At 44.3% G+C, this 27,814-nt stretch overlaps 1 protein-coding gene across 1 annotated transcript in view; it reads left to right on the plus strand.

Annotated features, from left to right (window-relative positions):
- The first annotated feature begins 7,953 nt into the window (after nucleotides 1-7,953).
- The window catches only part of Pawr (pro-apoptotic WT1 regulator), an 81,672-nt gene continuing 61,811 nt past the window's right edge, over nucleotides 7,954-27,814 (plus strand). The window contains exons 1-2 of the mRNA XM_031349456.1: nucleotides 7,954-8,159; nucleotides 8,578-9,203. Of these exons, the coding sequence (XP_031205316.1) occupies nucleotides 8,712-9,203 (492 nt within the window). The 5' untranslated portion in view covers nucleotides 7,954-8,159; nucleotides 8,578-8,711. The remainder of the gene's footprint in view (nucleotides 8,160-8,577; nucleotides 9,204-27,814) is intronic.

The raw sequence follows: 27,814 nt of genomic DNA on the forward strand, positions 1-27,814 counted from the left end.
TTATTACATGTTGGAGCATCTTCTGGGTATATGCCCAGGAGTGGTATAGCTGGGTCCTCTGGTAGAAAGGGCCATACCTCTTAACAGTGCCAGTTCCCACGGGCCAAGCATATTCAAACCACCACAATCTTCAAACCAAACAGCAAGCCAAAGAGTCTGCAGGCTCACATTCATGTGCAAGGGACTTAATGATTTCTCACTAAAGTCCCTGTCACCTTACCCATCACTACAAGATGGACCATATCCCCAACACATGATTCTTTAGGGGACAACTCATATCCAAATTATTACATTCATCCTGAACCTCTAAACTTTATGGTCATTTCTCAATGCAAAATATAGTCACTCTACCCTCAACCATCACAGAGTCTTAACTCTTTCATCATCAGTCAAAAGTCTAAGTCCAAAGCCTTCCCTGGGACTCAAGGAAAACTCAGATGGAATCCCCTTGCAAGGCAGGATGGTGACAGAATAAGCATTCCTGTTCCAATAGGGAAAATGGATAAATAGAAAAAAAAGGGGGGGGGCGCTTAGCTCAAACTAAGTGTGGAGGTTTGAATGAGAATGGCCCCCATTGGGTCATATACTGAATACTTAGTCATGAGTGAGTGGAACCGTTTGGGATCAGGGGATGTAAATCAACCTGGGATCAGGTTGTAAAGCCCTTAGCTATGGTTGCAGCTCCATGCTTGTCTCCTTCCTGCCATGATGATCAAGGACTAAGCCACTAAAGCTGTCAGCAAGCCTTCAATAGAAGAGTTTATAAGATTTGCCTTGGTCAAGGTGTCTCTTCACAGCAATAGAATGGTAACTCCAACAGTAACATCAAAACCCAGCAAGGCAGACAACGTGTACTCATAGCTCAGTCTTGTGCACAGCACAGTAAGTGGTAGCCCCAAACATCGCAGGCCTTGACCCTATGGCTCTGCTAGTTTCTGCACACACAGTTGCTCTCTCACACTGATATTGGCAGCTCTTCCTAAAAGTTCACCATATGAGTATAAAGGGGGGTACTCTTTATCTCACCATGCCCATAGTTTCACAAGGCATTCATTATTCATCAGGCACTGTCTGCCGGGGTTCCAGCTCTGCAGCAAGATTCTGCCTTGCCTCTCAGACTCTGACATCTCAGTGGAAGCTTCCATGGTTCCATTCCTTTCCTTTCTGCATGCCTGCTGAACAAGTACCACACAGATGCTGACGAAGGATGCCACTGGCATGAGCCACAACTGACGACATAGAGTGTTTGCGGGAGTAAATACAAGGAAAAGATTCTTGAGGGGGCCCGCACATCTGGTTATATTTGGAGAAGATCATTCTGGTTGCTCTAAGGAATGAATTTTGAAATGGTGGCTGAGAGGATGACGCAATGGATTTAGGTGGTAAGGGAAACACAAGAAGCAAGGGAGCCTTGGGGTTTTTGGTTGAACCACCAGATTGACGGCAACTCTATCAAAATAGGGAAGGCAAGGGAGAGGAGTGGGGTTGGATCAGATTGAGAAGACGATGGAGATGTTTGCTTAGCCAAATTTTCACTTTGGGAGGATGCTTAGACAGTTACTTGGAAATGTCACCCAGGGAAATAGATCACGGAAGTCTAGAATTTAGGGAGAAAAGGTTACTTTAAGGCATTAATTTGGCAGTGATTTCTAAAACCACGAGATTCCATGGAATCGTCTAGGGAGAATATCGCCTGAGGAAAATAGGAACAAGAATAATAACAACTATCTTCTGGGTTGACCTGGGCTTCTGGAGCCTAAGCAGAAGAGGATTGGGTAGAAAAGATGAAGAGGGTACCTTGGTGAAGTTGGTGGAGAAAATAAACATTCTTTTGGTGATTAAATTACAAAAGGGAAAGCTGAAAGAAGGAAAGAATCATACTGCCAAACAATGAAGCAAAGCCAGGTGGGAATTTGTAAATGATGTAAGTGCTGGGTTTGTCAACATGAAGCTTGCTGATAATTTTGACAAGTAGTGAGACCATAAGCGGAGTAGGAGAAAGCAAAGACCATTGGAAAATTATGAGAAAATGGCAAGAGTGGATGTAACAGTAGTGACAGCAGCAACAGGGGACAATCCTTTCAGGACTTGTGACGGTGAACATGGGGACTCAGAAATATAACACTGACAAGATTGGGTCTTGGAGTCTGGGGAACTTTATTCTCTAAAAGGGTATGGTAGATGTCTTAGTCAGGGTTTCTATTCCTGCACAAACATCATGACCAAGAAGCAAGTTGGGGAGGAAAGGGTTTATTTAACTTACTTCCACATTGCTGTTTATCACCAGGGGAAGTCAGGACTGGAACTCAAGCACTTCAGGAAGCAGGAGCTGATGCAGAGGCCATGGAGGGATGTTCCTTACTGGCTTGCTTCCCCTGGCTTGCTCAGTCTGCTCTCTTATAGAACCCAAGACTTCTAGCCCAGGGATGGTACCACCCACAATGAGCCTTCCCACCTTGATCACTAATTGAGAAAATGCCCCACAGCTGGATCTCATGGAGGCATTTCCCCAACTGAAACTCCCTTCTCTGTGATAACTCCAGCCTGTGTCAAGTTGACACACAAAACCAGCCAGTACAGTAGGGTACAGTACTCAAAGAGTTTCTGCCTCTGATTCATTGTACATGAAATAGGGGAGATTCACATTGATAGTCAACTGATGTTAAGATGGAAAGAGCTGTCTATGGAGCAGAGAGACTCTAGGACTGTTGAGCTACCCACATGCTATGCAGGGAGCTCGAGGGATACAACTTTTGTGACTCTCCTCTTGAATTTGTATGGGCTTTTTGGTGATATAGCTGCTTTTCTGAGTTATCTCTGCTCCTGTAACTATCCTGGCCCATAATCCTGGTAGCAGCCCCCCCCCCCAAAAAAAAACAACCCTTATTGACTATTCAAGTTGGTTTTTGGGTGAAATCATTACTTTCGTTTGTGTGATAACGTTCTGTGGTGAGTAGTGGTGTGTTTGTGTGTGTGTGTGTGTGTGTGTGTGTGTGTGTAAGAAACTAAAACATTTTGTGAAATTCTTTGTTATAGTATTAATCATCACTAGTCAGTATGGGCTTTTGATGTAGTTCGATGAGGAAGGAAAAAGATTGATCTAAGCCAGGCAGTGGTGGCACACACCTTTAATCTCAGCACTTGGGAGGCAGAGGCAGGTGGATTTCTGAGTTCGAGGCCAGCCTGGTCTACAGAGTGAGTTCCAGGACAGCCAGGGCTATACAGAGAACCCCTGTCTCAAAAAAACAAACAAACAAACAAAAAAGATTGATCTAGACTCATTACGAAGATTTCCAAGTATCTGGAAATCTATGAAATAGATGAACCAGATTTCCTATTAAGCACAACAGATTAAACACACACATTCACCTTTCCTTCCTCATGTCATGCTATAAATCCAAAGTAAAATGCTGGAACAGTCAAGGCAAATGAGGATGGGCTCAAGAACAAAGGGCTGGCTGATGAGAGATGGAAACAGACAGACTTCAGCAGGAAAAGGTGAATTCTAAGGTTGGGCAGGAGACAAAGGCAACATGATTGATGATCTTTGTCTTGCAGCTTCCTGAAGGGAGGTTCAGAAATTGGAAACATGGGTTGGGAAGATTGCTCAGTGGGTAAAGCATGGAAGAGACACGAGGAACTAAGTTGGAAACCCGCCTTCCCTTCTGAACACATAAAGCCAGATGCGGTGGTTGTAAAATCAGTACTCTTGCAGTAAGGTGGGAGGCAGAGAAATGAGAGACCCTGAAATATCAAGGGCCAATGAGAATGGGTCCAAGGTATTGGGGGACGATTTTGTGCCCTTTGTATTAAGATTCTAATTTCAATGCCCAGACATCAGTTTGCTTGAGATGATGGCATGCTCAATCATCTCAGGTCTCTATGTTATGGAAAATTGTTTTCCATCACCTCTGATTGGTTAATAAAAGAGCTGATCAGCCAACTAGCTGGGCAGAAGAGAATAGGGTGGGACTTCTGATCCTGGTGGTGGTAAGGGATCCCAAAGGAGATCAGAGAGCAGAGAAGGACCACAAGGAGAGGAAAGTGTGCAGGGACCAGGGAGGAGTTGTTACCAGCAGGTTGCAAAGGAAGTCTCCATGAAGACACACATGGACCAGAGGGAGCCAGGGAGGACTCAGACTGAAGGTAAAGAACTGTGTGGCTGGGAAACAGGTGGCCTTGGAGGTTAGACTAGCTTAGACCTGCCCAGCCTAGCCTTGCAGTTTGTTGATAAATTATGTGGTCTGTGTCTTTATTTGGGAGCTAAAATGGGCTAAAGCAGGTGTAGACATGTCCACATTTGATGGAACAAGGCTGTTGTAGAAAACCCCCAAGAAATACTTTTATATCAAGTGGTAGCAAATAAAGAGATCCTGTCTCAAACAAGGTGTAAGGTATGTACTGATACTTGAGGGTCTTCTCTGGCGTCCATGTGTGACAAGTGGACACACTCACCCACATGAATACATGTGTGAGCATGCACACATACATCATACACACAGAGATAAAATTGGAAGCAATGGTATAAACTTCCGTGAGGAACCTGGGTTAGTTGAGAATCAAATGATGGTGCATGCCTTTAATCTCAGCACTCCGGAGGCAGACCTCTGAATTCAAGGCCAGCTTTGTCTGACCATGTGAGTTCGAGGACAGTCAAGGCCACACAGAGAAACCCTATCTCAAAAACAAAACTAAAACCAACCAACACAAAAAACAACAAAAACAAAAACAAAAACAAAAAAGAAAGAAAGAAAAGAAAAAATAGAAAAGAAAAAAAAAGAAAGAATGAAAGAAAAATCAAGAAACTTCTGCAGGGATTGTAGTAAGGAGCCTGTCTTACCAGACTCTGTGAGAAGACTGCTGGAAATTTCCTAGTCCACAGAAGTTGAATCCTGAGTGCTCTGACACCAGCATTGCAGCCACGTTCAGACTCGGGAGTCACACCACCCAGGAAAAAGCCAAACAAAGCCAATAAGTTAGCCAACGTTCTAAAATGCATCGAGAAGAGGAAAATTTGGGCATCAACTTATAAGCAGCATATAAAAAAATACATCAGTAATTGAAAAAGAAAATGAAAGTGAGTTTTCACTGCCAAGGAATAGTTTTATAACAAGGAAATGAAGTTGCAAAAATGAAAGAAGTGAAATAATAGTACACCACATAGCCCAGGGTTATGGCGTGTTGTCATAACTCTACAAACATGGGATGGGTATTTAGGAGGAATCATGATACAAATACAGTTGTGGGTTTAAGAGTAAAAAAAAAAATATGCATGGATAGCCTGAGAGAACTTATTTCCCTCAAAAAAAAAAAAATGGACAAACCAAAAAGTACAAGACAAGGTAAGCATACTTAAACAATGAATTCAAAGCTTATACTGTCAGACAGAATGGAGCGTTCATTGTTGTTTCAGTATGTGTAAGGGGAATTGCTGTCACTTGTTACAATCCTTGTAGAACTGAAATATTCAGCTTTCACACTTTCCTTGTCTATTATTTTGATTTGGGGACAGACTATGCGTTCTACAGATATTAGCACTGAAGTAAAAAAAAAAAAATGGTTATTTTCCCAATACACTATTCATTATTTCAATACATACAAATAGGCTAGCTCTACTGTCTAGAATATATACACAAGGGTTAGTATTTATAATTTTTTCACTTTGACACTTTCAAATAAGATCTTGTATCTTTTGTTAGCATTATCATATTCTCCTCTCTTACTAAGTACAAGTAGTTCATTAAAGTGAGTGATGTTAGGGCCAACTCAGAGGGTTTTACTGTTGGCTAGGAGCATTTGGAGATGCCACAGAGTGGGTGGTGGATGCTTCTGGTGTGCGGAAGACCAAAGTCCAAGCTGATGCTAAGCCCTACTACAATGAATGAAGCAAACTTCGGAACAAAGATCCACCCAGCCCCAAATGTCAATAGTGTGGAGGCTGAGAAACCCAGCTCCCAGCCTTTGAGGGTTATTTCACCAGAAGTCGGTACATAAAGATGCTATGCAAACATCTTGCCATTGAGGCTTGACTCAGCTAGATACTTTGCTCTAATGCTGGAAGAAGCCTGGTTGTGCAACGCATCTTTGGGAATACTAAGAATGCCAAAGTCAAGACAAAGGGTATAATAAGCGATAACAATAACAAAATGGAGTGCTTTGTACCTCAATAATCTCTTTCATCCACGATTCCCTGGGCACTTTATAGACTAGTAACTGCTCTGGTTCCCACATATTACCTTTTATCTAAGGACCTGAGGCACTTTCACAATGCTCTTACGATGGAGGAAGTATCATTATCCCATTTTATATGCAGGTAAACAGAGGCACAGAAGTTAAGCAACTTACCCAAAGCCAGGCAAGCCAGCACTCCTGACTCAGATGATTAAGAGATAAATTTGTGTTTATAAGTGTTACCCTTGTTTGTTCAAGGTATATTGTTTTCAAGTTAATATATATTCCTTACCTTGTCTTTTTCTCCTTTCTCTTACTTCCCACACAGAAACCTATGATTGTTTGAAATCTTATTATCAGAAGTCGTCCTTGAATCAAGCACACCACAATCAGAGTCAACTCTTAAAACAGCTTTAAAGTATGTGGTACTATATTTCATAGTAAAGAAAGCTACTGAATTCAGAGAATTTAAACACACACTAAAGATCCCTGTGGTAATTTACATATGTGTATCCAGGCTGAGCCTGTCCTCTTTCTAGCGCCGTGTTCAATCCTTCCAAGCGAGCATACTCAGGTAAGTAACACACGGGTGTGAACATATATAGCCAGTCTCCATCTTGCCTCAGAAAAGAAGGCCGAGAAACCTACACAGCATACCTAAGTTGTACCAGTGAGGCTCACAGTCAGCCTAATTTTTTGGTTTTTGGTTTTTGTTTTAATCTTCTCTAGTGGGGTTGGGGAGAGGCCTTTTAACAAGCAACTTTCTAAACCTTCTCCAAGCTAACCGTATGTCCAGCCCCACAGGCAGACCAAAGGCCAGAACTACTTCTGAGAAATGCAAGACTGTGAGTCATTATTGCCTGTGCCCATTGCTTGGCGTGTTACCTGCTGCCTCCTTACCTACACTGTGTCACCTGAGCAAAACGACGATGACTTGTTAGGTCAGCCTGCGTGCCTCTGGACTCTTACTGTCTGGAAAACGAAGGCATGGTTTCATAGCCCCTGAAAATGATGCACTCTGATATTGCATGGATGTGAGAGATAAGTCCCCTCAGTCACGATCCCAGGTGAGGATGGACTCATCCCTGGTCATAGTAAAGATGGAAAAACAGACACTATTCAGCTTTACGACGTTGGTGGGGAGATTTGCTGCTAAATCCGTCTATAAGCGGTGTAGAGACAGCGTGAGGAGGGGATGACTTGCCAACAAGAACTTGAAAGAATACCAAACTCTTGATAATTCATCGATCATTTTAGCCTCTCCTTTTAGCTAACTCCCTTTTTACCACGACACTCGCTGCTTTTGAAGGGGCTTGCAGGGTTTCTCAGTCTCCTACCTGCCACCCCTTGCATCTGGAAAGGAGGAGGGCGGCGAGAGGAAAGGGACCGTGTGGGTATTTCCCCGCCCTGAAGAACCAGGTCCTGAATCATCCCTAGCTGGTTAGCACTTTTCCTCCGGCAAGTCACAACTTTCACCCTAGAATAAGACCGTCTTGTACTTAAAAGGAAGAGTGGTGGGAGACCGGAGAGGCGGGGGAAGAGGAGTGAGGAGAGGGGCGTGGATCCGCCGATCCCGCCCTGGAATCCGAGGAGCTGGAAGGCCGCGCTCTGCGAAGTTGCGAGCCTGGGGAGGAGGTGTCCGGAGGCGAGCGCGCCAGCCGCGCCCCGGGAGGGAGGAGTCGGGGCGGTGGGAGGGGCGGGGCTCCGCGCACCTGAGAGCGGAGGGCGTGGCTTCGGCTGCACTCCCTTCCACCCCGCCCCTCTTTCTGCCCGCCTGGACTCGGCCCTTTCCGCCCCGCTTCGGCCTCGCTCGGCTCCCGCCCCCCCCCCTCCGCCCCTCGCTCGCTCCCTCCCTCCAGCCAGGGACTGCCCCCGAGCTCTGGCCGGCGAGTTTACCGCTGCTGGTCGCGCGGGTCCCGGGCGCTCCGGCTCACCTGGGCCACCCTCTTCTCCGCGCTGCCCCTCGTCCCACCTAAAACTTCTCGGAGGTAAGGGGCTCTCTCCGGGCCGTCCGCACGAGACTCGGGCACGGGTCCCCTCTCCGCTGGACACGTCCCCTCCGGTTCCAGCCGGCTGGGGGCTCGGAATGGAGGCGTTTGCGGCGCGGAGCTCAGACCCGCGGGAATGGGAGTCCCGGGGAGCTGTGCGCACAGGTGGCAGCGGCGCGGGTGTCCTGGTGCGGGGTCCCGGACCTGGGTGGCGCGGGGCGGGCGGCGAGGGTGGGGCCGGTCTCTCTCTTCCTCCCCCGGGGTCGGAGTTCTCGGGGTGCACTGCGGAGGTGCGCCCTACGAACTTGGAGGCTGGGACGGGCGGGCACGCCGAGGGCGCGTCGATCGCTGTCCCGCGGGCGCCTTGGGGACCTGACGCCGCGCCCCCCCGTCCCCCGTCCCGTGTGCTTCTTTGCAGAGCGTCGGTCGGGCAGCGCGCTCGCCCCGCGCCGTCCCCATCGCATTCTCGCTCCCCCGGGCAGCAGGCGGCGGCGGGAGTCGGGAGTCGGGAGTCGCGGCGTGAGGGGCGCCCCCGCCGGCCCCTCTGGGAACATGGCGACCGGCGGCTACCGGAGCGGCGGCAGCACCACGGACTTCCTGGAGGAGTGGAAGGCGAAGCGCGAGAAGATGCGCGCCAAGCAGAACCCCGCGGGCCCGGCTTCGAGCGGAGGGGATCCAGCCGCCAAGTCCCCGGCGGGATCGCTGGCCCCGACCCCGGCCGCCGGGACCTCGGAGCTCAACCACGGCCCGGCGGGAGCGACCGCACCTGCCGCCCCCGGGCCCGGCGCCCTGAACTGTGCTCACGGCTCGTCCGCGCTGCCCCGCGCGGCTCCGGGACACCGGAGGGCAGAGGACGAGTGCCCTAGCGCCGCTGCGGCCGCGGGGGCGCCCGGGTCCCGGGGCGACGAGGAGGAGCCGGATAGCGCCCCGGAGAAGGGCCGCAGCTCGGGGCCCAGCGCCAGGAAAGGCAAAGGGCAGATCGAGAAGAGGAAGCTGCGGGAGAAGCGCCGCTCCACCGGCGTGGTCAACATCCCCGCGGCGGAGGTGAGCCGGGCGGGGCGGGCCGGTGCGGGGCTCGAGGCCGCCTCCAGTGTCTTCCACCAGGGAGCTCCCTCGGTCCGGGGCCCGGAGTTGCCTTCAAGTCTTTGCAGCGGGGATGGAGTTTTACTTGGAGCAAATGATTGCTGGGAAGTTCCCCCGACCCAGATTAGTTGGACGTGTGCTCTTTTTCCGTCCCGGGAACCGGGTTATTGCTTTAGAATGATAGGCAGTTGGTCTTCACCACGATTTGGCAGCCTAGACTTCTGTCTCTCTGTCTCTGTCTGTCTCTGTCTGTCTCTGTCTGTCTGTCTCTGTGTGTGTGTGTGTGTGTGTGTGTGAGAGAGAGAGAGAGAGAGAGAGAGAGAGAGAGAGAGAGAGAGAGAGAGAGAGAGAGAGAGAGAGAGAGATCAGTTAGGAAAATCGATTCTTGGAGGCGATGACGTCTTCTGGTTTCCCACGTGTCCTTCTCGGGCTATCGGGTTGTTTTATCTCCACTTCCCTAGCAGTGTTTACAAGGAAAAGCACCTGTAAAGAAAGCGTAGCCTTAGCAATCTCTAAGACAGGGTTATCTCGCAGTAAACCCGAGTAAAAGTCTGTACTGTAGTATCATGCATCACCCCTACCCCCATCCCACTCCAGCGATGTTTTGGACAGCAGAGATGCTGTAGCAGCTAAGTTCTGGAGGTTCAGGAACTCATTGCAGTCTTGAACAATCGGGAAAACATTTGTGGGAGGTGTGTGCTCTTTTGGGTTTTGTTTGTTTGTTTTGTGTGTGTGTGTGTGTGTGTGTGTGTGTATTTGTTATGTCATTAAACATTTCTTCAGGCAGCAAGAGTGATCTATCAGAGAAGATATTTAACCAAGTGTATGATCGTACCTCCCCCTACCTGAAAGGAAGCAATTCCGAAACTGTTTGGGGGAAGTGGTTTTACCACTGTGTTTCACCCGAGGAAGCCACATCTTTTACTTGATGGCTTTTTAGTTTTTAACTCCCCACCCACGACTTTTTTTAATTCTTGGCCTTGTTATTCATTAAAGGGCTGTTAAAATATTTACTAATTTTGGGCTGGGAATGGAGCTCAGTGGTAGAGCATTTGCTTAGCATGCATTAAGGCCCAGTGTTTGGTCCCCAACACTGCTTAAATAAAACAAAACAAAAAACAAAACAAAACATAAAACCACATTAAAAGCCAGACATCAAGGTTCGTATCTATGATTCCAGCCCTGTGAGGCTGAGACAGGAAGACAGGGTGTTCGAGACCAGTCAGGACTATGGGTTGGGGAGTCTGTCTCCTTGCTTAACCCCCACCAATTTACTAACTTTAATTGTAGGTTTAGGTAGTTTGTAGTAATGAGTATATTAGAATCATAATTTAAAGTATTAATATGATTTTCATACCCAGAGAATCAGTGTGTCTCTGTAGGATATATTTTTGTACTTTTATGTGAATGTCTTAGAGATTTTTTTTTTATCGGCCAGAACAACTGTCCTGGTGGCCTACCACTTATTCAAGATATCTGTTACTCATTAAAGTTGCTTTCAAAGGAATTCATAAGAATGGTAATCAAATTTCCAGGTTTCTTCTTTTTTTTTTTTTAATGTAAAAATATGAAAGTTAAGGGGAATTGAAGACAAAGCTTTTGGAAAGCTGCATTCCTCAGCTTTATTTTTAAAAGCAGCTTATGGTCCAAATAAAAGAACTTGTCATTTCCACTCTTCTTTCAGGGTTCATCTGACAGGGGTCTTATTTTGGGAAATATGTTGGCAGATGTGAAACTTCATTTTTTTGGTCTGGCTACTTGTGCTAAAATTATGTATTTTTTCTTTAATTACTCTGAAAAGAAAAAACAGGACAAATGAGTAGGATGTATCTTGTGAGAGGGTAAGGAACATCTTTTGTTAGTGGGTCCTCCTTTGAGTGAGCGAGCCTAGTGCGGGGAATGTGGATGGCTCCCACTGTAATTGAGCCTAATACTCTGGAATGTTTTTCGTTTGGGTGTTGGCAACTCCTAAATTTAATCTTCCTTAAAAACAAACAACCCAGGGTACCATTTTTTTTTTTTGTCTGTGGAATTTGAACCTTTTTTATTGAATAGGGAATTGTGGATTGCTTTCTTTTACTGGTAACCATGGCTCCATTTCAAACTGGAGGACCCAACAAAACAAACCCTATTTTACCACAGTATCTAATTAGCAGACATACTTCTTCTCCACTGTCTCCTTTCCTGAGTTTTAGAATTTTAGACTTATTTATTTATTTATTATTTATTTATTTATTTATTTATTTATTAGATGGTTTTACCAGCTGTGGAATATATATTGCAGAATGTTGAAGCAGAACCATTTTCCTGTCTCTCAGGTCTTTGCTGATTTAGAATTGTATGCCATTTCTTCTAGATGAACAGTGAAATCCACTTGCTGAAGGGTTTTTGTGGGCTACGTAGTTTAACACTCCTGTTCTAGTAAGCTGTATTTCATAAACTTCTTAGGTACCGCCCACCTGTCAGTAGTGAAACAAAGATATATTTTGTCTACTGTCTGAGTGACCCAACGAAGTTTATTTCCCCATTACCCTGGAGTGTGCCTAGAGGGCCTTTTTCAGGGGTTGAAAAACACTGTTCCTTCTAGAAGTCCGTATTGTTGGAGGTGGTGGTTGCGTATGTCTTCGATCCCACCACAGAGGCAGAGACAGGCAGATCTCTCTGTGGTTGGCGCCAGCCTGGAATAAAAAGTGAAACCAGCCTGATCCCCATCCCAACCCTCCCCCCAACGTGTGCTGTTTAAACATCCGTGGGATGAGTGCTAGCTAAGTTTATTATTCTGTTGTCTTAGTTATATTGCTTCCAGGAAACAGGGTAAAACCACCTTATGAGGGCCAGAGCACAAGGCAGATCCTGTGGGAGGGAGCGCAACATTTCCAGATATCCTTTAACGAGGCATACTCTATAGTTTTCATTAATTGGGGTTTTTAAAATTTTCCTCTGACTTTTACCATTTTCTACCTTTCCAGCGTGGTAGTAACTAGCTGTAAGTGAGATAATTAGGACATGGTATGCTACCTGCTACTATTTTGTGTTTTTCAAACCAGACAGGTGATCATTACACTGTATTCATTGTGTCGTGTAAGGAAACTGGGCAAAATGAGAATAAAGCGGTATAGATTTGGAGAGAGCAAGGCTGGACTCTGGGAAGAAGGGTAAGACTTAGCCCTGATTTACCAGTGTAAAAGCAAGAGACCACAGCCCACTATTGGTATTTATTGGCATGCTTTACATCTAGAGGGAAGAGAGAATTGTGTTGGGACCAACTTGAGGATGAGGCTCTTGGGTTGGGCCACTCTGACTTCCGTGCGTACAAGTACAAATCCATCCACACATTCTTGTGGACATTTGTGGACACATGCAGTATTTTTAAGTGTCAAAGAGTTGTGGTTCTTAACTTTGGCAGCCTGTTGCTATCATGTGCGGAACTTAAAAATAAATGCTCCCCCTTGCTGATTCTTGGCCCTTCCTGCCCTCCACTCCCACTCCCATGTGATTTAATGGGTTTGGGAATGGAGCCCAGGCCTTAATATTTTTATAAATTCCCCATGAAGTTCCAGTGTGAGTCAGGGTTAAGAGCCACCGGGTCGTGGTCTGGGGGTATAGAAGCCGTTAGAACACAGGCATGGTCCACTGATACTCCCAAGTATAGGAAGGAAACGAACATGGCAAGAAGGATGAGTGTGGCTTAATCCCTAAGTGGTACACGGACTTCCAAAGAGGCAGCAGCATTGATGGCTTCTCAGACAGTTGTCTGTCTACTCTGTTTTATGAAACAGGCACTGCCTGAAGAGTTACCACAGAAAACAGGACTCTTTCCTAGCTAAGGATAGTACTGAAGGCTTTATGTGAAAAGCCAAAGTCTCTTTAAACCTTCTACCTGTGTAGTGCAGGGCTGAAGTGCTTAAAGGTCAGTGCGTCACTGTTCCGTAGTTATTCCCTATCCCCACTGCCAGGGTAGAAAGGCTTAGACTTTACATGCTTAAGATTATATAGATATAAACATGACAGTTATGATATACAGATTAAAAAGGAATGCACGCAGGTGGCTGGAGAGGTGGCTCAGTGGTTAAGAGCACTGTTCTTCCAAAGAACCTGAGTTCAATTCCTAGCAACCACATGGTGGCTCACAACTATCTGTAAGGGGATCTGATGCCCTCTTCTGGTGTGTGTGAAGACAGTTACAGTGTACTTATATAAATAAAATAAATACATCTTTAAAAAAAGCGGGGGGGGGGGAATGCATGCAGTGACAGGGCAGTAGTTTAATATGTGTCTATGTGGGAAAGGAAAACGGACTTTTAAGGAATTAACCTTGCATTATTTAGCATATTTCCTTATCTTTTCCCGCTTCGTGTTTTATTAAAGTTGTCACTGATAGTTAGGCATTTGAAAGAGAGAACCTGTGAAGTTTGGAGTTGAATAGAAATTAAGCCAAATTTGCAGGCTCAGAGATGGCTTTCTGATCCGCTCTAGTTTGCTTCAGAAGGTGTTTAACACCAGGGTGCTATCAAAATGAAAAAAATTACAAAATTGTTTTTTTGTTAGCAGTTTAAATATCTATACTTTACTACTACTCAAATGTCATTTTGTTTTTCCTGTCAAGATTGTGTTGCTCCTGCAGTATTTGAACTCACGCCTGCAGAGGTGAGGCCGGAGGATCCTTTAATATAGAGAGCACTTTTGCAAGAGTACCGTTGAGAGAGACAGCGGTTATTCAGCGTATTGGCTGAACCCTGCATGGGGCATGTTCTACTTAGTAAACCTTATAAATCCTGGTCATTTAGGAACTGTTCTTAGTGCCTAGCAAGCCCAGTGTCCTAAGTGGCTTCAGTGTATGTACTGTCCCCCACTCCCATGTCATTTGCATCTGAGTCATTGGTAGTGTCTCTGCTGACTCACCGCACAGAAAGGTAGACAGTCTGGAACTTGATGGGAATACCAAAAGGCATTTCTTAATCTACCTGGAGGCTCTAGTAAGAATACAGCTGGAGAGATGGCTCAGTGGTTAAGGGCACTGACCGCTCTTCCAGAGGACCCGAGTTCAGATCCCAGCACCCACATGGCAGTTCCCAACTGTCTGTAACAGCAGGATTTAACACCCATGTACAGACAAAACACCAATGCACAGAAAATAAAAATAAACTAAAAAAAACCCCAAAAAAACAAAACCCAAACCAAAAACTGATACAAAATGTTTTGGAAGTTTAAAATCGTTGGTCAATGTCAGGGCTTGCAGTTTTCCCAGGTTCCATGTTTTCCTCCTTTAAAAGCCGAGAGCCACATACCGTAAAATCCATCCTTTTAACAGTGTATACTATGGGGCTGGGGACCTATTGTTCATTGCTAGATCGCTTGTTAACATGCATGAGGCCCTGGATGTAACTCCCAGCGAACAAGAAATGAATGGGTAGTTGTGTTCCTTCATTGTATGCTCAGGCTGTGCTCTATAAACAGGCTCATGTTTTTGTCTGGAGTTTTCTTTATGTTCTGGAACCTGTAGTTGCCTGGTCTTCCACTCAGTAAAGTACAATAGTGTTCAAACTGACAAGGTAGGAATTTAAAGGAATGTAATAGCAATCTTTCCCACCTTTCACAGAAAAGGACTTCTGATGTACTTCTTCCTTCATTTTTACATTTTTTAAAACTTGGGCACCTGCCACCGATAGTTTCTACCGGAATTTGGTGCTAGGGGTATTTAACGTAATATAAAGTTTTACACTTATTTTGGGTTTTTCTTGGAGGCCCGCATGCCTTGAGAGTATCGATGTGTAGGGAGAAAACAGTGGAGCTTTACTGTGTGTGAAAGCTGAGCCGTGGTAGCTAAAAGCAGTATATTCTGTGACTTGGTGAGGGACAGACCACCTGTGTGACACTTAACTGTTATTTTCAGCGGACTTCCCAGACCCACCTGGGTAGATGGAGTTACCTGAGACTGTGTTTTGACATGTTCTTGAATGATTTGTGTGTGTGTGTGTGTGTGTGTGTGTGTGTGTGTGTCTGTGAGTGTACTATAAGTTTGAGAAGATCTGACTTGAATATCCTTTATAGTCTACTGGCTTATCCAATGAAACGAATACTACTTATCTAGCAGAATTGTTATGTGATTCAAACAAACCGACATATTAGGAGGCTTAGGTAGGGAGATGTGGGTCTGAAACCTGTCTGACCTCTACAGGGGGACATTGTTTCCAAAAAAAGGGGGGGGGTATAAAAATGTTCAAATGACTGGGCAGTGGTGACACATCCCTTTAATCCTAGCACTTGGGAGGCAGAGGCAGGCAGATTTCTGAGTTTGAGGCCAGCCTGGTCTACAGAGTGAGTTCCAGAACAGCTAGGGCTACACAGAGAAACCCTGTCTCAAAAAACAAACAAACAAAAATGTTCAAATGTTAGCTATATGCATTACATTGATAACTGCTTGTTGTGTAGTGGACTTGATACAAGAAAGTCAATCATTTATTTCCTCTTAAAACTTATAGTTTAACAGAAATAACTTGAAGCCTTGGAAATTTATATCACTTTAAGTATTTATATAATGCCATGTATTTAATGCAAAATGCTTCTACTTTGCTTCTTGTCCTGTGTTTGTCACCAGCCTAAACCACAGAGAAACACATGTAATATTTATATGTAACTGGAACTTATCTGTCACTCGTGTTTTACGTAGGAAAAGGGGAAGCACACGATACGTCTATGGAAACCTTTTAATAGCCAACAGTTCAAATTCTGTAATGGTTTTCTGGCCTTCTCATCAGAGCTTGTATTAGATGCAGATTAGTTTTCCTTTGCTCCCTACTGTGACCTGTCAGGCTGCTGCTGGCTTCATGGACTAGCAGCTGATTCTCTACAGACTTGGAGAAGGGGGAGCTTCTGTTTGTTCTAGCCACCTGTCCTAGAGCCACGACGCTGGTGGATAATCAGCCTCAGCCCTCTGTTCCTTTAGCTTACCTGTACGCCTGGCACGGAGACACATGCAGTCTGTAAGAACACTGGATCTCTAAGAGGGGCAAAACAGTACATCTCAAAGGTAGAAATAGCTTCAAGTGCAAATCTTAATATATGATTTGCTGCTAGTTGATCATGACTTGTTGTTTTCAGAAATATTCATCTAATTCCCCCTTTCCCCTTCCCACTCTTCACTTTCCCCTTCTCCTCCCTCTCTCCTGTCTCCCTCCCTCGCTCCCTCCCTTCCTTCTCTCCCTCCCTTTCCCTAAGACAACAAGGTTTCTATGTAGACCATGTTGGACTTGAACTCACAGATATCCTCCTGCTTCTGCCTCCAAAAGGGCAGGGATCATAGGCAAGCAGTGTAAGCCATATGTTTCATATGTTCATTTATTTATGTTATTTCTGGAGTTGCAGAATATTTTTAGTATTAGAAAAGATTGCAGATCTTCCTTGTGAAGAACAGAATTATTCAGAAGATCATGCTTGGGAATATGAGGAAAAGACATGTACAGTTTATCCCTTTAAAGTGCACATTTTGGGGGCTGGATGATGACCCTGTAGGAAAGAACCTCTTTATTAGAGTTCACCTGTAACTAGTTCCAAGGGATACTATACTTGTGTGTGTGCATGCCTCTCTCTCTCTCTCTCTCTCTCTCTCTGTGTGTGTGTGTGTGTGTGTGTGTGTATGTGTGTGTGTGTGCACAACTAAAAATAAAAATAGATCTTTTAAGATAGTTGTTGAAAGTGTAGCTCAGTGGTAGAACAGTGAGTTTCTGGGTTTGATCCCTGAGCAGAAAGAAAGAGCCAGGGTGGTTCATTTATTTTAATAGATGTAGTGGGGTTGTACTCACCAAAACAGGCACAGAAGTTGCTTTTAGGATTTAAGTCCTTGACAAACTTCTTGACATTCTCCAACATCCAGTCAGATTCTGACCAAGGTTGAAGCAGGGGGGTGGGGGGAGAAAATTGCTTTTGTATGTGTCAATTATTGCCTGTGCCATTCAGAGCAGGGGATTCCCTGAATTATGTCTTCACACTTATTCACAAGATGATTGTGTTTTCCCACCCTTGTACAAAGAATTTGAGCCTCAGAGAAGCTGTCTTGCCCAAAGGCTGTCCTGGCAGAACATGGTGTTGGCTTCAGATCTGTTTGGACGCAGGGCTCACACATCAGTTATTGTTGTTGGAAACACCTTGGGTCTGTTCTATCAGAAGTAACTTTGCAGAGAATCTAAGGCAGGGAGAGTAGAGGACAGTTACTGAAGAATGACCAGCTCAGCTTGCGACGGATCCCAGTGGCAAGCCTAAGAATTCAACCGATTCTATTGCTCCTTATGAGTATTTTGCAGGGTGCATCCTTCCTCTGTCCATACCTGTTAATACAATAACTCTCATTAGTTTCTGGAAAGGAAAAGGTTACCTGCTTAATGTGAAATCCTTTCTAAGAGGGCTCTTTGTTCAGGAACAAATAAATCTCCTGAAGAGGAATGAGCTGTATAAAGCAGTGTCAAATAATAAATGGGTAGTAAAAGAAAGAATTTCAGATTCCTGAGTTAGAAAGTAACCTGCGGCTGGGTGGTGCTAGTGCACGCTTATAATCCGGCACTGGGGAGGCAGAGGCAGGCAGATCTCTGAGTTCAAGGCCAGCCTAGCCTACAGAGTTCTAGGACCACCAGGGCTACACAAAGAAACTTTGTATCAAAAGAAAACAAAAGAAAAGAAAAAAAGAAAGAAAAGAAAGTAACTCAGAGATAGAATCCAAGACAAATGTAACTTTATAACAAATACATTGGCGAATGACTCTGGAGACAACAGAATGAAATGAGGGGAGATAAAGGAAGTCTGCTGATAGCAGACATCCTAAAGCTGGGCCAGTGAGAGGAGGGTTCAGCAGGTAAAGAGCGTACCGCCAAGTCTGAAAACCTGAGTTTGCTCCTTAGGGCTACATGATGAAGGAGAGACCAGGTTCTTTTAACTTGGCTTTTGATTTCTATTTATACATCATGGCAGATACTCTTCATCTCCTCCTGCCCCACAAATAAATGAATAAATAAAAAGATGCAATACCTTTTTTTTAAGAAATTGCCAGAATATGATCTAGGTGTAAGTCACTCCGGAAGTTTATAGCTTGCTATTGTTTCCTGAGTTTGGACTGTGAAAGGTGGGTATCTGTGGCCTTCTTAGATGCTTCTCACACTTCCTTGGAATACGATCCTTAGAGGACAGGCACCGCCTTGGAACCTTTCTCACTCCTTTTGCAGCGTCTCCATGCGTTCCTTCCTCTCCTTTGCTTCCCGTTTCTGATTTTTGAGGAACTCGGTGCTTTTCCCAGTCATGGTTTTAGGAATGATACTTGTTTTGTCTCGGGTGTGCAAGTGCATAATGTATAAGTGATTGTGTGTGTGTGTGTGTGTCAGTGTGTGTTTGTGTGTGTGAGTGTGCATGCCTGCACTTTCATGCACTGAGGCCAGAGAGGATGTCAGATATCCTGCTCTATAATGCCCTGCCCCATTCGGGAAGACACAGTCTTTCACTGAATCTGGAGCTCCCCGGGTTTTGGCTGGGCTGGCTGGCCAGCAGGTCCCCAGGATCTGCCTGTTCCTTCTGCCCCAACACTGAGGTATATGTGGCCATGTTGTTTTCTGAGTCCTCGTGTGTCTTTGGGTTTTATTGCGGTAAAGGGACACCATGACCAAGGCAACTCATATAAAGGCAAACATATAATTAGGGCTAGCTTACAGTTTTAGAGGTTCAGTCCATTATCATCATGATGGGAAGCAAGGCAACGGGCAGGCAGACTTGGTGCTGGAGGAACCAAAAGTTCTACATCTTGGTCCAAAGGCAGCCAAGAGGAGGCTCTCTTCCACCACTGGGCAGAGCTTGAGCACTAGAGGACCTCAGAGCCCACCCCCACTGTGACACACTTCTCTAACAAGGCCACACCTCCTATCAGTGCCACTCCCTACAGGCCAAGCATATTCCAACCTCCACATTATGCTCACATACCAACCACTCTCTATTTTCTGAACCTTCTCCTTTCTCTCACCTTTTACTTATCGTTTGAGATAATCTCTCAGCAAATTGAGGAACTTGCCTTTTTTTGTGTGTGTGGGGGTGTTAGACCAAGCTGGCTGTCAAGCTCTGGGTATCTGCTTCCTCCCCAAGCCCTGTGCTAGAGTCACAGATGCGCATTAATAAACCCAGTTTTTAGTTGGGTACTGTGGTACCGAACTCAGCTCCCCCTGCCTCCATAACAAGTACTTTATCCATGGGCCCATCTCCCCCGACCATTTATTATGACAGAAGTAATCAGAAAGGAGAGAAATGATTCACAAAAGTTGTCCTGCGACCACACACATTCAAAAAATTAAAAAGTATTAAATAGGGGCTGGTGAGATGGCTCAGTGGGTAAGAGCACTAATTGCTCTTCTAAAGGTCATGAGTTCAAATCCCAGAAACCACATGGTGGCTCACAACCACCCATAATGAGATCTGACGCCCTCTTCTGGTGCATCTGAAGACAGCTACAGTGTACTTACATATAATAAATAAATCTTTTAAAAAAAAAAAAGCTGGGCGGTGGTGGCCTTTAAAAAAAAGTATTAAACAAAAAAATAGGTTCAAATTTACCAGTTTGATATATTTTCTTTTTTACATTTTAAGTTTTATGAATCTATTTAATAAGCATCCTTTAAGTTTGGCATTGTATGGTGAATCTTTACCTTTTTTTAACATTTGAAAATGTTTTAGATTTACATATTTTATCTGTATGAGCGTTTGCCGTCATGTATGTGTGTGCGTCATATGTGTGCCTAAGATGGTTCTAGAACACTAGATGTGCACAGGCCAAGCATGGTGTTCCTTATCTTTAATCCTAACACTCAGAAGGCAGAGGCAGGCAGACCTCTGAGATCAAGGGCATCCTGACCTACACAGCGAGTTCCTGGACAGCTGGGGTTACTATACTTAAGGCCCATCTCAAGTAAACAAAACGAAACAAAAAGATAAAGGATGTATCTAATCAAATGCAAGCTGTCAGACTGTTGCTAATACAGAGACCTAGTACAGTAGCCTAGGAGATCCTTTGGGATTGGCTATCCCAGAAAGTTTTTGTGGTGGAAGCACATTTGAAACATTTCTTTTTCTTTCTTTTTTTTTCTCTTCTTAAAGTCTTATATTTTAGTACTGAATAAACCAATTAGCTCATGTTCTGCAGATAATAGCAAATCAGACCCTCCAGTTTAAACATGACCGAAACTCCAGCGGTTGAAGACATCCAGCTTCTGCTGGTAGGATCGACTGCTCCGGCTCAGCAGCATAAGCTGTCAGACACGCGGTTGTGTGTGCATCCCTCCTTATAGACCTAGCTTTGAGAATACAGCTTCCGATGTTTTCTCTTGGTGTTGTACCCAAGTCTGTTACCAAGTCTGAATCCAGTGGGGACTGGGATGCGTTTGCATTTATTCCTTAGCCAAGAATTGCTGGACTCAGAGTCTTGGGGGAAGACTCAGTGAGAAGCGGAGTCAGGCAGAGATGGTGCGCCATGGCAGAGGGAAGCAGAGAAGCGAAGCATTTCTTAAAGTTCTGACTTAGTGATAGATAATTCAACGAGGAGGAGAGGTTTGGTCCTCAAGTGCAGAATGGCCAGAGGAGCAGGCCTGAGTGAGAGAGACAGAAGTTCTATCAGGAAAGAAGAATGGGTGAAAACCTCAGAACCTTTGTTAGGATTCAGGGCTGCTGGGGCGTGTCTCTTAGGCTGTTAGCTCAGCTGCTGCTCTTTGGTGACCAGAACAGAGTGGAGGAAGGAGAGATGTGAGGGGATTGTCCCAGAGGTGGTTGTCAGACTCTACCTGGGGGGATACTGTGTGAAACTGGCAGCACACTGGAGTTGAATGCAGTTTATTGCCATGTTCTGAGTCTTTGTGTCTTTAACTCTGCTAATGTCATCAATTGGATGGAGTGCATACAGAAGATTAGAAGTCTCTTTTTATAAGTATAATATTATTCAGTATCTCTGGTAACCTTAAAGACAACAATTCAAATAAAAAATAATTTGCACACTGGGCAATAGTGGAGGCAGAAGTAGGCAGATCTTTGAAATTCGAGGCCAGCCTGGTCTACAGAATGAGTTCCAGGACAACCAGGGCTACATAGAGAAACCCTGTCTCAAACAAACAAACAAACAAACAAACAAACAAACATTCACACTACAGCAAGACCCAGGAAAAAAAAGAAGCTATTCACAATTTCTGATTTGAGAAATTCATTGACAGCTATGGCATGTCCTCTCTGCTAGGTTTTTCTAGAGGCCCGCTTCACCTCAGGATGATTGTCACTTTTTACAATAAGCCTGAGCAAATATGACACCCTCATATTATTATTCACGGTTTCAGGTTTTTAATGGTATTATTTATTTACTTGTTGTCTCAGTTGATTTTTTCCCCCCTTTTCCGTGCTGGGGATGTACTGGAGGCCTTACAAAGCTGAGGCCTGTGTTCTCCAGCTGAGCTACAACCCCAGACCCCAGGTTTTGAAAGTTGTAATTCCTAAGGTGCTTGTATGAAAATCCAGAACATGAATACATAGTATGCTGCTTATCCTCAGCTCTTATTTTCAGCACTCCCAGATCAAATCTAGATCAGAATGATTGAATTGTTCAGCTCTATAGTAATATGCCTTTACTAATGAGCTAGGGAAGAGTCTCAGTTTTAGTCTCCAGGCATGAGAGAGAGAGATGGCTCCTGTTACTAAGAGAGGATCTAATTTAGAGGATTGTTAACTGTGTACCAGAAGAGGTGACCTGTATATTACAGGCATGTGAATGAGTAAGTACCTGGAGGACACAGTTTCAGCTTTTAGTAGTGCAAACCATAGTTAAAAGTTCTGCACCTTTACTGGGGCCACAGTTAGAGTGGTGCAAACATTTAGAGGCTTGTTCAGAGGCCTGTGGGCTGAAATGCAGACAGACCTCTGAGAAGAGGGTACCATTTGGCTCGTCAAAGAGGTGCCCGTACTCAGATTCTTGAGTGATGCCTCTAGCCCTCCTCTGCTGCTGAGGGACCTGAGGGACAGAGGCCCGGGAGGCTGATCTCTGATACTACCTGATGGGATGCTGCCATGCTAAAGAAGAGAAGTCCAGCTGACAGCGATGGGGACACGGGGCAGGTAGATCAGGCCAGGAAGCAGAGGCAAAGAGGCAGATCCCTTTTCCAGCTTTCTCCCTCCGGCTCTGTGTAGACAGAAAGGGGATTAAATTGGTTCCTATAACACTAGCCAGAGTAATCGAGAAAATGATCGTCTAACCGAGTGCATTTTTTTAAGACTTATTTATTTTAGGTGTTTGGCCCAGCCAGAGTAATCGAGAAAATGATCGTCTAACCGAGTGCATTTTTTTTTAAGACTTATTTATTTTAGGTGTTTGGTCCACGTGCATGTCTACACAACATGTGTGCACTGTTCTCAGAGGCCAGAATCCCTTGTTATTCGAGTTACATATGGTTATGAACCTCCATGTAGGTGCTGGGAATAAAACCCAGGTTGTCTGGAAGACCAGCCAGTGCTCTTAACCACTGAGCCACCTCTCCAACTCCTAAGTGGGTATCTCATAGTGTTGGGAAGTATTGGTCCCGTTTTTAGTTGGGATAGTGGTTTTGTATGTGTTCTGAAGGAGGTCTTTCAGTGATTATGCACTGCTATGGTTTGGATGAACTGTATCTGCATGTAGAGTCCATAAATAAATGAAACTTAAAATTGAAACTAGTGATGGACAAATGAGGACACATTATCTTCTTTACTGCCTATGTGCTTTCAGTTTTATAGAGAAAAAATGGGTATGTGAGCGAGTGTGTGTGTGCATTCATGTGTGTGGTGTGTAAGTTAACTGATTCTGATAGAAGGGTATGTGTATGATCAAAGGCAGGTAGTAAAATCTGGCAATAGTCCTGTGGAGAGGCCTAAGCAAGGCCATACTAGGAGAGAGGGCAACAGAGTGGTGGCCATACTTCAAGGCCATTAGGGAAGGTTTCTGTGAAACCAGGCTTTTGAACTGAGATCTGAATTTGGGGAATGGACCGAGTGTGTATACATTAGGGGAAGGAGCTGAAGGGAAGGTCCTGGTAGAAAGTACAGAACTGGCTTTGGGAGAGTGCTCTTGCAGTGTATTTGTAGTAGAAAGGTTGCATATCTGGACTGATGCCTGTGTGTGAAGAGAGGAAGGCTGGGAGTCTTGACCGGTAAAGTGCAACGGGGGCTGCGTAGTCAGTGACTGGAAGTTGACTTGATCCTGGTTCTCAAGGGGTAGTGTTCATCCTGCAGTTGAACCAGGATGCCCTGGGTGAGTGCCCTGCCAGACGGTTACTTCCTTTCATTACATCATTATAAATGATGATCTTCATTTGTTGAATTACAGTTTAAAAGAGTGATCACAAAACAATTTACTTTGTAGGCTGGCTAACTATGAGAATGCAAGGTTAATTATTACTAGTTTCTTTGTTAGTTTCTCTGGAAACTAGTTTCCTAAGAGTATCTACGGCACGTTTGTTTGTCATGTAAGATTGTAATAGAATCTTTTATTCCTCTGTTAATTGTTGCCTGAGAGGCTTAATACCTCAGTCTGCTAACCTAGGCCTAGTCTTGGAAGTTTCTAGCCTCTGTAAAATCTAACCTAGACCTAGACAGAATGTATTCAGCCTCTGGGACTTACTGTTGAAGTAATTTACTCCTTCCTAGTTCTTTCTGAACTCTGGCTGGCTGATTCAATTCACCTGTTCTTGCTTAAACTCCTCTCCAAGCTGACTGATTCAATTTGGTTTCTGTCTTTTTGCCTCTACTGAATTGCTCTGCTTGACCTCAAACTAGTTCTAGCAATCTGTTCTAAGATCCCGACTCCTTGTTCTCATTCTCTGGTTGATTCTGCCTTCACCGGTGTCTAGCTTGTTCTGTCGCTGTAACTCTCCCAGTGAAACTGCCTCTTTCTCTTCTTTTCTTCTTTTTGCCTTGCTCTCTTAAGTAGTCTCTTTTTCCTTTCTCCTCTCGTGAGAGTTGGGCATAAGTATCCTATTCTGTAAAAATCTTTCTCTGATTCCTCACTTTGCCTGCCACTCAATTAGATATCACTTTCAAACATGGCTGCCTCCTTCTGCAAAGTAACTTTATACCCTCATTGTTTGGAATTAAAGGTTTGTGCTACGGCATGTCTGTATTCTAGCCAAAGGGATTAAAGAAGTGTGTGCTAAGGCTAAGCCACACCACAACTAGAAACAGCTTTTTCCAGTAGACAATACAATCTCAGGGTTCACAGTATGACTGAAGATCCTGCAACGCAAGATTAGGAAGAATTTTAAAAGGATAGTATATTCAGATGGAATGATGATTTTATTTAAATTTATTTACTTTTCCTAGAGTTCTTTAAAAATCTCAGTATTGAGAAATACACTTAAAACTTGTAGCAAAACTTAGATATCCACTTTTGAAAATTGTAAGCTACAGCTTTAACATTGAATATTAGGAAATACCTGCTAACAATTTGTTTGGACAGTTACAGCCATTCCTGTTAACTTTGATATGCAAATTGATCCCATGTGATATATGCTGTCTTGGGAAGGATGATGATGATGATGACGACTATGATCATGGTGGTGGTGGTTAGGATGGGTTTTTTTTTAGACTGTAATTGACCAAGAATAAAAAACAAAAAACAAAAAACATTTTTTTTCTGTGAAAACAATTCAGTAGGTATTAATTTGCCCTTTAAGAAATTAGTGATACTAATGCAGAAGGTGGTAAAATGTATTGTGTATATTGTCTCTAGCACCAGCAGGAGCTAGAGAGGTGGCTCAGTGGTAAAGAGCCCAGGCTGCTCTTGCACAGGACTGGAGCTCAGTTCCCAGCACCCACATAGCAGCTCACAGCTGGCTGTCACTCCAGTTCTGGAGAATCTATGCTCTCTTCTGGCCTCTGACACCAGACACACAAGAGGTGCACAGATATGCATGCAGGCAAGACACTCATACACATGAAAGAGAAAACAAAAGGTTTATGATTTTAAGAATGAAGGGAGCCTCCTCCTGCTGTACTTTAAGGAAATGAAAAATGTGACTAACACTATTTCAAACAAACACCTATTTTTACCATTTTGTGGTCTCTCAGGTTAAAACATTTTCTCCTTTGGCAAGCAGCCTGATAAAAATAAAGGAATAGGGACTATAAAATTTTTAATTTATTTTTAAATTTATTTAACACTCCATATTTTACAACACTCCCCCTACCCCACCCCCGTCCACCCTCCTATTGCTCCCAAGGCCCCAGGGAGTTTATAATTTTTAAATAATGTATTTAACAGTTTGAGTGTATATTTTCTTCTTTTGCCCCATACACCTTTAGACCTTTTAAAAAGGAATACCTGAGAGTCTTTTCTCTAAGGATCAGTGATAACACCGGTTAGGATGATTATCGAGCCTCTAAGTTACTGTCTGATGAGAGTGTAGGTAATTTTCATGAGGAGGAATCATCAATAGCCCTGCTTTGCATTGTATGGGAACTTCTGAGCCTTGTGTGCATGGGAATCACCTTTTGTTGTTTTAAGTTGCATTTAAATTAGTGTACCCAAAACCTTAAATTTAAGGTTTATTGGCCCTCCCTAGTTTTGTTTCACGTTCTAGGATGGGGAATTTTGTCCATACTTCAGGCCACCAGCTTTTGGGGCTGGTCCTCCAGGATCTCAAAAAACTGAAATCATTTCAGTAAAGCCAGTTGGGGGTCTTTGAAATGTCTGAAGTATTTACGTCAAGATGGGGGAAATCATTTTAAAGTGCACCACAGTCTTCATCCCTGGGCTCATCTCTTCCGAGTCCTTCCTCGTGTCGTGGTCCAGGAGCTTGTGTGAGTTTGCTTGTGTGCCTTTAGTGGGAGTAGTGCATCCCCATAACCCTTGTCTTGGTTCTCTAATCTAACATCAGGTGTTGATAGTGACAGTGTGTAGAAGGGCAATGCAGAGCACCCAGGCGCCCTGGAAGCACGCAGAGCTAGCTCCTCCTGGAACCTCAGCTGCTTTATGCCCCAGGTTTAATGCCCTGGGTTTAATGCCCCAGGCTTGAAGAAGAATCATTTCACTTACCCTAGGGAAATAAATTTCTTTGTTGCTGGAAACATTAAAACATCCCGCACTTTTATTAAGAAAACCAAGCGAGTAAAAAAAAGGAGAGCTGGGCGGTGGTGGCGCACGCCTTTAATCCCAGCACTTGGGAGGCAGAGGCAGGCGGATTTTTTTAGTTCGAGGCCAGCCTGGTCTACAGAGTGAGTTCCAGGATAGCCAGGGCTACACAGAGAAACCCTATCTTGAAACAAGAAAAAAAAGAAAAGAAAAGAAAAGGTGATAGTATAAAGAAACCTATGTACAGATGTGCAGTTGTGTACATCTCTTCAATATTAATCAATTTATGCCAAATCTGATTTCACCCATTCTCTTAACCATATTGTTTTGATGTGGTCCTAGATTTCCTAACATTTTACTCATAAATAGGATGAATTTATGAAAGATATATCTCTTGCTTTTTAAGATAACCACTATACCACTATTCTTTATAAATAATCCCTTAAGAATTCAAATTTCCAATTGTGTCTTGTGATTTTTATATATTAACCAAATAAGGTCTTACATCCTGCAGGTCTGTCTGTTAGTCTGTCTTTGTAATTTATTTGTTGAAGAGACATAGTCATTTGTACTGTAGTGTTTATCTTTAAGTTTAACACAACCATTGGAATTCATTATTTCCTGTAAATTGTAGGTTAGATTTAGGCTCAGGTTCAGTCACTGCTTTGTAGGAAGGATACTGCTTCTTAAGTGACTCTCTGCTTCTGTAGGCGGAGTCACAGTCTGGCCCCTTTCTTTCTGTGATGTGAGTGATGAGTCGAATGCACACCTGTCACCAAACTTTATTGTAGGATCCCTTCATGTGTTTAAATATTACCATATCTACGAATGTTTGTCTTACTAGAAACTTTTTTTTTTTTTTTTTGGTTTTTCGAGACAGGGTTTCTCTGTGTTGCCCTGGCTGTCCTGGAACTCACTCTGTAGACCAGGCTGGCCTCGAACTCAGAAATCCGCCTGCCTCTGCCTCCCAAGTGCTGGGATTAAAGGCGTGCGCCACCACCGCCCGGCAAAACTTAGATGGATAAACTTTAGAAATTTCTGTTGTTTAGAAATAACAGGAATAAACTGTCTTGTGTTTGTACACAAACATCATCTTTGTCAAGACTGTTTCATAAGGCCGAAGCTTAGGAGACCGATGCTCAGCATTTCTGTGTCTTTGCTCTCCAGTTGCAGAGCGTAGCTGGATTCCCATCATTGCCTACCCTGCTGGTTGTGAAATCGTGTGTCATGGGGCCTTGAGGCTTGATGTGCATTCCTGAGAGTGAGAGAGAGGGCCGGAGGGCCAGGTACACAGTAGTGTTGTGGAAACTGTTTTGATGTTGTAGACTCTGACAAGCTTCTGGGATCTACATGGTTCCTAAACTGTGCTTCTGGAGCTCTTAGTTTTTAGTCCATTTTTGTTTCATCCATCCATCCATCCATCCATCCATCCATCCATCCATCCATCCATCCATCCATCCATCCATCCCTT

The sequence above is a fragment of the Mastomys coucha genome, unplaced genomic scaffold, assembly GCF_008632895.1.
Source record: "Mastomys coucha isolate ucsf_1 unplaced genomic scaffold, UCSF_Mcou_1 pScaffold4, whole genome shotgun sequence".
Taxonomy (NCBI): Eukaryota; Metazoa; Chordata; class Mammalia; order Rodentia; family Muridae; genus Mastomys; species Mastomys coucha.